The 11112-nt window shown below is 38.8% G+C and overlaps 1 protein-coding gene across 1 annotated transcript in view; it reads left to right on the top strand.

Moving 5' to 3' along the window:
* MPHOSPH8 (M-phase phosphoprotein 8) overlaps positions 1–10420 on the top strand; it is a gene marked incomplete at its 5' end in the record, with an annotated part of 20063 nt that extends 9643 nt beyond the window's left edge. Inside the window, 5 exons of the mRNA XM_009580135.1 lie at positions 1695–1849; positions 6609–6763; positions 8084–8211; positions 8896–8979; positions 9908–10420. Coding sequence (XP_009578430.1) covers positions 1695–1849; positions 6609–6763; positions 8084–8211; positions 8896–8979; positions 9908–9949 — 564 coding nt within the window. The remainder of the gene's footprint in view (positions 1–1694; positions 1850–6608; positions 6764–8083; positions 8212–8895; positions 8980–9907) is intronic.
* Positions 10421–11112: the final 692 nt, after the last annotated feature.

Below are 11112 nucleotides of genomic sequence, written 5' to 3'. Positions count from 1 at the left end.
AGCAGGAAGAGAAAAATTCCAGAAAGGAGAGTATTTCACTGGAGTGTTGCTGTGATTGACTTTTGTCATTTCATCACAGGCCAGAAATAAAATAACTGGTTTCCAGTCTCCTTCCCACTGCTGTTCTGCACCTTTACTCCCTCCCATCACAAAGGAAATTTTTTTTTTTGTTGTTTTGTTTTAAGGGGGAAATTCTAAGACCCTTAAAAACCAGTCTGTGCTCCTCTTAATTTTTTTTTTTTGTTTATATCAAATAATTTCACCAAAGTTCCCCTTCCTGATAAAGTTGCTGTATTTATATGTAAGCTTTTTAAGGCAATTTGTTTGCAGAAGAGATTATAAAAGTTTTTTTGTCCAAGACAATGTGGTATTGTTTCTCTTCTATCCTCTGCAAGGCTTAACAAGTTTGGGGAATTCACGTTTTCTGTAAAGAAAATGATAACGCACTTGTGGTTTCCTCAGCCACTTCAGCCCAAAATCTCTTCATAATTTGGCTACCTCCATGAACCAGTTTTGACCTTCATTGTTTTTAAAGGTTTTATTAGTATTTGATGCACAGCTGTACATACTTTCTAATTGGCAGCCTACAGTGACTTATTCTGGATATTTGTTTTTCTTTGCAGATACAAAGAGTAGGGTCTTCATTTCCAGTAACATACTGGAACAAGTTTAGCCATGTGTGGGTAAACATATAAATGTGCTTATCAAGTCACTTTTTATTTAACCTTAGGAGTTGGATCATTCTTTTTAAAAGAGAGGGGGGGAAAAAAAGTCTTGGCACTTAATTCCTTTTTCTGGGGTGGCGTGTGATTTTTGTGGGGTTTTTGTTTGGGGGGGCAGGTGGGTTTGTTTACTTATGGAAGATTATGGATTGAAAGTACAGATGAAAATTCAGAGCTGAGGCAAATTTCTGAAGTTAACTTCTGAAAGGCCTCGTGAAGATAGAAATTTGTATCTCTTGTGCCTTTCCCTAATTTGTCTGAGTGAAGTGTTTGAAAACAAGCGGCTGAGAGCATGTGTTTGCATTCTTCAAAGTAAAGCTTTCTTTAGACTTCCTTGTACTTTTTTCAAGTCTTCGGTTGACATACGCTGAAATTCTTGCTGTAAGTAACATTGAACAATGTTGGACACTTAGGCAGTTCATAACATAGCTAAATAACAATTTGGGCAAATACCGTTAATTTACTGCACACCTGAAGTACCATTTGAACTGAAATTCCTAGAAACAGGCACTTGGAAGTGTTACTTTAGTCATTCTGAATACTTCTGCAGAAATCCATTTATTCAGGTAAACAATTGCAAGAAAGTTTACAGTTACTGAACTCCAGCAGATTAGATGTTTTCACAGAACTTTTGGGGTTTGTTTTATCTATTTACTTATTTTTTTCACAGAACTTTTGGGGTTTGTTTTATTCCCCCCCCCTAGTCAATTTGGTAACCCTCAGCGTTGCTGCTTCTGTGGGATCAGGTGTATAGTGTTGCCTGGGTAAAGATAAAATATTTATGGAGCGTGATCCTGAGTTTCGAGTTGTGTTAGCATTCACAGAGCAAATACCTAAACTTGTTTTCTGAATTGTAACTAATTTTGGATTTTAATTCATTTCTGCAGTTCTGCTTATTCCAGTGTTACGCTCTGTTCTAACGGGGGGGTTGTGATTGTTGTCCATCCTTCCATCTTCTCACTTTCTGCACAGGCTTGTAAAAGAGGGAATTCTGATATAGTGCGGCTTATGATTGAAAGCGGAGCGGACTGTAACATTTTGTCAAAGCATCAGAACAGCGCGCTGCATTTTGCTAAACAATGTAATAATGTACTGGTGTACGAGCAGCTCAAGAGTCATTTGGAAACGTGAGTAAACTGTACTTTGAAGTTTGTTCTGGTAAAGTTTGCAACACTGGGCATGTCACAATTTTGGTTTAAGTCAAGGGGAAGAGGGGGAAATTTCACAAAAGAAAACAGATCTGGTTTGGGCAGAAAGGTAACAAATCATGTGAAATGAAAATGATGTGGGCTAACAGAATTAGCAGACACTTGCTTAAACACTGAGTAAAAAGATGGAAAGATGGAAAAGGGAATTACTAGAAGTGGAAGATTCCTTAAACTAGAAATACAGCAGTCGGGAAAACTAAGAAGTGTATAAGCACTGGACAGTTGAATGTAAACTTGTTAGGGCATGCCAAATAAAATACGTTGCTACGAAGCATTAAAAAAATAGAAACAAACAAAAGAACACCAAACAAAAACACCATGAAAACTCAGTGCAGGTAATTAGGGTGTTGTTGGACCCTTAAACGTCAGCTGCGAGCTGAGAGTGCCCAGGGGTAAAGCTTTCGTGCCAGTAAATGATGGAAATAAAAATCTTCATCATGCAACAGAATGACTGAAGAGCAATGCAGTGTATGTGGTATGTGAAGTGTTCATGTCATATGGTCGTGTAAAATATACTGAGCTGATGAATATGGATACTAAATGGAGACAAAATAAAGAGAAGGAGCAAGCTCTTTAAATATTACTTTGGAAGAATACTGATAGTTAATGTATCAGGGCAGAAAATCATAACCAACAACCTCTAAACTTGGAGAAAAGACTCAAGGAAGGTCTCAGAGCTTCTGCAGCAGGTGAGATTTTGCCATGAATGCATAGTTAGTGCTGGAAGAACACTGTCTCAGTGCAAGATCCTTTTATTGGTTTATGATGACTTTATCCTAATGATTTATCTATATAATACAAGACAATGTATCAAGTAGTTTGTAGTCAAAGCTCATTCTCTTCTATTTTAGTGTTTAGAAAGCCCTGGCTGTTTTCTGTTTCTGATCTCTTGTGTTTCCCATCAGCTAACATCCTAAGTCTGTCTTGACAGAAACTGCCTTGTAACGGTCACTGATATGTGCTGTAGTATTACCAATATTCTTATTCTGTTTTAAAGAGTTATTCGTGCACTTTCCTGTAGAACATTATTAAACACTAAATTTAAGCATACTAAGTCTAAAAAGTAAGATCTGTAAGCAAACGCTCCCATATGATCATTGCAGCGGTGGTCACAATGGAGGTTAGCGAGCCCTTCTGTAAGGCAGAGAAATTTGTGAACATTTGCAAAGTGAAATGTCAGGTAAAAAATGTTTTAGTGCAAACCAGTAAAATACAAATAAATACATTCCCAGGGCAAGGTTGTATTTGCCTATGTATTTGCCTGAGTTCTAAAGGAACTCAAGTTATGAAATTACAGAATCACAGCAACACAGAGTAGTTGAAGTTGGAGGGACCTCTGGAGGTCATCTTCTCCAGCCCCCCTGCTGAAGCAGGGCCAAATAGAGCTGGTTGCCCAGGACGCTGTCCAGACAGTTTTTGAATATCTCCAGGGATGGAGACCTCCTAACCTCTCTGGGCAACCTGTGCCAGTGCTCTGTCACCCTCACAATAAAAATGTGTTTCCTGATGTTCAGAGGGAACCTCCTGTGTTTCAGTTTGTGCCCATAGTCCCTTGTCCAGGCACTGGGCACCACTGAAAAGAGCCTGGCTCTGTCCTCTTTGCACCCTCACTTCAGGTGTTTATTGATACATACACATTGGTAATACGTATACATTACCTGAGCCTTCTCTTCTCCAGGCTGAACAGTCCCAGCTCTCTCAGCCTTTTCTCATAGGAGAGATGCTCCAGTCCCTTCATCATTTTCATGGCCCTTCATTGGCAACACAGAGTAGTTGAAGTTGGAGGGACCTCCGGAGGTCATCTTCTCCAGCCCCCCTGCTGAAGCAGGGCCAAATAGAGCTGGTTGCCCAGGACGCTGTCCAGACAGTTTTTGAATATCTCCAGGGATGGAGACCTCCTAACCTCTCTGGGCAACCTGTGCCAGTGCTCTGTCACCCTCACAATAAAAATGTGTTTCCTGATGTTCAGAGGGAACCTCCTGTGTTTCAGTTTGTGCCCATAGTCCCTTGTCCAGGCACTGGGCACCACTGAAAAGAGCCTGGCTCTGTCCTCTTTGCACCCTCACTTCAGGTGTTTATTGATACATACACATTGGTAATACGTATACATTACCTGAGCCTTCTCTTCTCCAGGCTGAACAGTCCCAGCTCTCTCAGCCTTTTCTTATAGGAGAGATGCTCCAGTCCCTTCATCATTTTCATGGCCCTTCATTGGACTCTCTCCAGTATGTCCGTGTCTCTCTAGTAGTGGAACTGGACGTAGTACTCCAGGTCCCCTCCCTTGCATACTTTGCCTAATGCAGCTCAGGATAGATACCATTGGCCGCCTTTGCAGCAAGGGCACATTGGTGGCTCGTGTTCAGCCTGGTGTCCACCAGGTCCTTTTCTGCCAAGCTGCTTTCCAGCTGGGTGACTCCCAGCATGTCCTTGTGCCTGCGGTTGTTCCTCCCCAGGTGCAGGACTTTGCACTTCTCTTCGTTGAACTTCATGAGGTTCCTGTTGGCCCATTTCTCCAGCCTGTCCAGGTCCCTCTGGATAGCAGCACGACCCTCTGGTGTATCAGTCACTCTCCCAGTTTTGTCTTATCTGCAAACTTGCAGAGGGTACCCATCATCCAGACTATTAATGAAGATGTTAAACAGGACTGGATCCAGTATAGACCCCGGGGGTACACCGCTAGTGACTGGCTTCCAACTAGACTTTGTGCTACTGATTTTTGCTGAATTAATGTGTTCTGATCCAGTTTCATACTGGGAGGAAAGTATTGTGATGCCAGTATTTTTAATGCACTGTAAAGCTTGTCTGAGGTTTTGTAGATCACTTGTTAAAGTGAGCAGGGCAGTTGAAGTGGATAAATGGAGTATACTGATCCTTCCCCAAGGAAGGAAATCATGACTTGTGAGTTAAGGTTTTGAGGGCAACAGCAAGCATGCAGATAAGTAATCTGGTACCTGCTGTTCAGTGTATTGAAACTTTGTCACTCATTCACTGTTCAATGCCTTTTCCAGTTTGTTTCCTATGTAAAATCTGCCACCTTCAGTTTTGGCTAATCTGAATAATGAGTCTTGGAAGATCTTGAACATGTAATTTTGCCAGTGAAATGGCAGTTGAAATTTGATACTGATAAATGCAAACTGATGTCCAGGGGGTATCACTGTAGTAATGTGAATTATACAGGGAGTAACACAGCTCTTGCCAATTGAAGAAGCTTCTAGGCTCATTACCTGAAAATATCAGTTCAGTGCTTCTTGTCAGTCAAAAACGAAGATAATATAGTAGTGAAGCTGAAAATAAAATGTAAATCCATGGTGTCCAAATGCCTTAAATAGCATGTGCCATTCCAGTTACATTGTTTCAAAAACAGATGAAGCAAAAAGGAAAAGTGAAGATGATCAGGAGTAGCTTCTGTGAGGGTAGACTGAGGGATGTGATACATGTCACCTTGGGACAAATTAAAAGGTCAAAATTTAAAACAGAAAACAACAACAACAAAAAAAAACCTAAAGCCATGAGGCAGGTTCTACAGGCCATCCTGTTAAATGATTTAGTGATAGGTTCAAAATAGATGAATATTTTTGCACAGAAAAACTGAATTACCGATCTCATTGTTGCAGAATGCTGTGGTCACAAATACATGGGATTTTAGAAGGGATTAAGTAGATCTAAGGCAAGGTGCGATTTGGCTGCAGTCTCTAGTTTTGGATGCCTCTAAATCAGGAAACTAGGACAGTGTACCAAAAAAGACAACTATTTAATTTCCCATATTTAATATGGCTTTGTCTAGCATCTGGAAACTAGGCTAGATGGGCTTCCGGGCTTGCTTTGGTATGGCAATTCTTGTGGTTTCTTTCCGATCAAACACTTAAGTTTTAGATTCTGCAGATGGTAATCTCGGCTAGCGTGGAGGGGAAGTGTGCTCTGAATAATAGCTCAAAAAGCTATAAAGCTGAGAGAGTCAGGACCTTTGCCTTGCAAAAGCGTTTAAAACCCATTTGTGTCAAAACAGCTTTCTAAAGAGGATTACTTAGTAACCTGCTTGTAGAAATGCCAAATACTGTTGGTTAATGTGGTCTCTCTTTTGAAGGCTAGGCTGCTCGCTTCAATTAACACCCCCCCAACCCAAAAACCAAACAAAAAACCCCAATTTGGCTATTTAATGGTAGTGTTGCTACTTTTTCACTGCATTTTAGAGTTAATTGGGAACTGCATTTTTCCAGTAGTATTGCCAGTAAAATTATACAGTGACTTACTTATTTTTACGTTGTACTTGCTGTCAGGCTGATAAATCAGCCATGCTGGGGAAGTGGTTGTCTGTTTCTGTATTCTGTTATTAAAACATACTGATATTTCGGGGACATCTCTCTACATAAAGACCCTTAAAAATATGTGGCTAGTTGGAATTTTTTAATCTGCTGCAGCGGATTTGTCTCAGCTTTTTATTTTTGTGGACCTGATAGATGAATTTCACAAACATCACTTATAAAATGTTTTATTAACAAAGTATTGGGACTTGGGGTTCATCTATACATAAATGCTAGTGATGAAGGCATTCACTCCTGAAAATCGGGAATCTAGAAAGGTAATCTGGAATCCTTTTTTACGTCAGCTCTCATTTAAATCTGTCTGATAAAGTAATTTTACTATGTGAAGTACAGGCCTTGCTTGTTTGGTCTTCTAGGCTCTCAAGAGTAGCAGAAGATACCATCAGGGATTATTTTGAAGCTCGTCTTGCTTTGCTGGAGCCAGTCTTTCCAATTGCGTGTCATCGTCTCTGTGAAGGGCCAGACTTTTCTACGGATTTTAACTATAAACCCCCACAAAATGTGCCAGAAGGTAGGGGGGTTGTTGTTGTGGCGGGTTTTTTGTTTGGTTTGTTAAAAAAAAAAAAAAAAGTAGAATAGTGCGTTAAGAAACTGCCTTGTAAGTATGTCTTAGAGGATCTGCGATGCAAAATTATTTTTGTATGACATTATATTGCAGTACATTACATTAAGGATGCTCTGATTATGGAGTATGGGGAGAGGAGCAGTGTTTTGATGCATTGTGGGTGGAGTTTGTGTATCTTTTTATTTTTTAAGAGTTTTTCTTAATGCCACATACACAGTTTCTTTCTTCTGTTCATGGGTTATGTTAGCTTTGTGAGGGTTACATTAGCTAAGTGACAGGTATTATAGGAAAGGAATGGTTTACCTTAGAATTAATAATTTTGAAAAATCTTAATCTAGGAGCATACTTAGAAAATCTCGTAGTGGATCATCTTGTTTTGTAGACAGGACCTAACGCACCGGAGTTTTGGAGTATAGTCACAGCACTACCATGATACAAATGCAGTCTAGAAATACTATTAAAAAGAAGCCAGCATCAATCAACTCTGTTTTGCCCACAGACCCTTTGAAAAAGCTGGGAATCAAATTCCCAATATACTTGGGAATGTTTCTTCATTCTTTCAGGAATCCAGATGCTAATCTGTGATGCTTGGCTTAGCTGAGTCATTTTTATTCACCTTTTGAGTATATGAGGGGAGTATCTACTGTTACTGATTTTTCTCGAAATAATACATTAATGTGACTGAAATACTACTTAAACTAAGATTGAAAGTGGTTGTGTCTGTCCGGTTTTTTGGTTGTTAAGAGTTGTAGTGTAAGTCTTCCAGTTCTTGATTATAATTAAGAAACCTTATGTAAGTTTATGTTTAAAATGAGGCATTTGTGGGTATTGAAGATTGTTGCTTATTGAATTTCAGTGCAGTTCATAAAGATCTATAATTGGCTGGGCTCGGTTGTCCTTACCAAGAGAATAGACAACCCAAACCACGTTAAATTCATAACTCTCTTTAGGTAAACCTAAAACCACAGAGGTGAACCGTACCAAGGATTGCTGTATCCATTTTGCTTTCCTTTCTAATAGCCACATTATTTCTGCTGCCAAAAGACCTTAACTTAGTGACCAAGTCAGTTGTGATTTGTGCTGGGATCCACTGGCTTGGGAGATTGGATTTCTGCATGTTGCTTTGATGCTCCATTGGTGTTTAATATATACTATATAATATTTTTATATATATTTGTACCTGTCTTCAAACGTTCAGTGTATGCAGTTGTTCTAAATAATGGATCTCACTTCAAATTCATGTGACTGAATTGCCTTCCCTTTCAGGATCTGGAATTCTTCTCTTTGTTTTCCATGCAAATTTCTTTGGTAAAGAAGTCATTGCTCGGCTCTGTGGACCATGCAGTGTACAAGCTGTGGTTTTAAACGACAAATTCCAGCTCCCTGTATTTTTGGTAAATCTTTTCATATAATTGATTGACTGTGAAACTGCTTTATAAAGTCTTTATGGAGCAGCCTGGGAAATCTTAGTGTCTTAATTTGGATTTTGAGTATTGTGATGAAGCATTTTTTTATCTTGATAGGTTTTTTTTTTTAAATGAATCTTAATTCTTCTTTGTATATGGAGAGAACTGCAAACCTTGCATATACTAGGCTTCATAAAAATTTATGCCTTAAAAGGCAGGGACATAGTGCAGGACAACCTGCTTCTAGGTGGCCCTGCTTGAGCACCAGATGGTGCCTGGTTGGACCAGATGACCTCCAGAGGTCCCTTCCAACCTGCTGTGATTCTGTGACTTAAGAACTGAGGGTTTGAGCAGGCAGGTGAGAATTCTGAATGTAAAGCTGTTTCACTTCTCAAATTCACCTAGCCTCTCAAATTTTTGACCTAAGTTCTTAAAGGTAACTACTATGCCTTGTTTTAACAACCTACCTCATACTTCTAATGATTAATTTCTATTTTTGATTTTTTTTAAGTCCTCTTGTTTTCTCTGTGGTTGCACCAAAGGTTCTTTGCAGTATACAAAACTTTCTTTCAAAAAATGCATAGTTAAAATGTCGTGTTATATTAGTCCACTTGCATAGCACTTTCAGCCATATCCTGCCATTAACTTTGTCCATTTTCTTTTTCCTTTTAGGATAGTCACTTTATTTATTCCTTCAGCCCTACTGCAGGCCTTAACAAGCTTTTTATACGGTTGGCAGAAGCTCCTACTGCCAAGGTACAAAATGCTCTCAAAATCAAATGTGTATGTTAATTTGTTGTACAATAATTCTTCCATAGTCTAAATGCTTCTAGTTGTATGTTGCAAATGTAAAACTAAGGACTTTCCACCATCTCCTCATCCCAGTTCCCATCAGTTACAGTTCCATACTGTGACATTGCCAGAACTCAGGAACATTGCCAAGGGTGTTAGTTCTGTCATAATTAAATGTTTTTATGCTGCAGTCAGAATAATTCATGCACCAGGATAAAGTAGTTACAGCTAAACATTTTTGCCGTCCATATGGTGAATTTAATGACTAACAGATACATGGAGTGTCAGTTATTTTTTGCATACAGATGTTTTTGCTTGTGTGTTTAGGAGAACTTGGAAGTATTTACTAGGATATGCTGTCTGCTTTTAAATAGTCTGTGTACTCCGTTGTATTTTCCAGGTGGTTTCGGCCATAGTCCCACTACATGTTGCAAGATGAGTAACAGATCCTGTTCTGGTAGCGTTTATTTTCTCCTTGGAAGACGCACCAGTAAATTTTCTAGATCTTGAGATCTAAAACTTACACTCTTAAATGTTTTATTGTACACTTTTTTTAAAAAAAAAAGAAAAAGAAAAATGGAACTCATATTCAGATGGCAGTATATATGTATGTCTAGTGCACAGATTGGGGGCTAACTTGTTAAACACCACCTAATGCAATAGTATTCTACTTCAGTCCTTTTACAAGCCATTCATCTTCCAGTAGGGCTACTATAAACTGATTTTATTAAGCACAGATTGTAAATTCCTTTTTTTTTCTTTTTTTCTTTCTCAGCCTCTAGCAATTGTATGCCTTTTCTCATGCTGTTCTTACACATTTGAAGAAGTGTTTAACAAACACAGTAGTTACATGTGAACAATCTTTATATGAAACCTTTGTTTACTTTTACAGGTAAAGCTGCTAATAGGCGCATACCGAGTGCAGTTGCAGTGACCTCACAGCTGAGAGCATGTTGAGTGGACTGACACCTTTTTGGATATGCTTCTGATTTCCTCTGTTTAGAGACTGACAAAGCAGTTTGGAACTTTTTGGCACCACACTCTTTAAGACTAAGTTCCCATCTCACTGTCACATGGCAGTCACATAGGAAAGTGTGTGTTGGAGAGCAGTTGAATACGCTGCACTCGTGGGACGGGGTTGTCAGCTTTTTTTACTTTGTACAGATGTAGATGTAAGTATTTGTGCCAATACATAATTCTGTTTTTCTTCAACTTGTGGAGTCCAGACTGCGTATTTCAGCTTTTCCACAATGTGGAATGGTGCATATAAGAACTATTTAAGGTAACTACATGAAATGTGTTTTTTAATAGAAAGATCTTTCCATTTGTAAACTAAAATTTTTTACTTACCCTAACTGTAACATTTCTATGTAAAATGCAGAACTCGCATATTCTTGGAGCCGTGGGCAGAAATCATACTTTGAAGTCACTGCATTAGATTTAACTTTGAATTGCTGAGGGCTGTGTTCTGGTTTGAAACTTTTCCTGCTACTGTCTCCTGATGAGAAAACAGTTATGCTTAGAGCGATTCCCTTTGAACAAACACAGTTAGGTCTGCAGGTATGAACAAAGACATCTGAGTAGGTGCAATTCATAGAGGATTGCAATTGGATCCTAGTTACATCAGTGTTTTAAAACTACTTTGTTTTAGAGAAGCAACTGATAGTTTTACAGACATCTTAGCTTCTGAGTTCTTAGTCAAGTGACATATGGGAAAACAAATACAAGCTGAAAATAGCAAACCAGAAAACGTGCAGCCAATGCTTTTTGTAGACAAGAACAACATAGAGGATTTCAGATGTTCTCAGCCTGACAGATGAGAACATGTATTGTCCTTTAATTCAGAAATTCCATTCCTCAGTGCAAAGAACTGCTATCTTTTTATTTATTTAAATGACCCATTTTATCAGATGACAGCAGTTCTGTAATGGTCCTGTGCTATGAAATACAAATGTAATACTTCTGCATGAAGTATAGAATATTTTTCTTTGTAAATTAAGCAACACCTTGAAAATTTAAAAAAAAAAAAAAAAAAAAGGTGTGGGGGAGGTGGAAATCCAGATTGTGCCTTTGCTGTTCTAGTTGCCACATGTAGTT

The sequence above is a fragment of the Fulmarus glacialis genome, unplaced genomic scaffold (genome assembly GCF_000690835.1).
Source record: "Fulmarus glacialis isolate BGI_N327 unplaced genomic scaffold, ASM69083v1 scaffold8706, whole genome shotgun sequence".
NCBI lineage: Eukaryota > Metazoa > Chordata > Aves > Procellariiformes > Procellariidae > Fulmarus > Fulmarus glacialis.
Note: the sequence above shows the minus strand (reverse complement) of the source record. Positions and strands in the feature narration are given on the sequence as shown.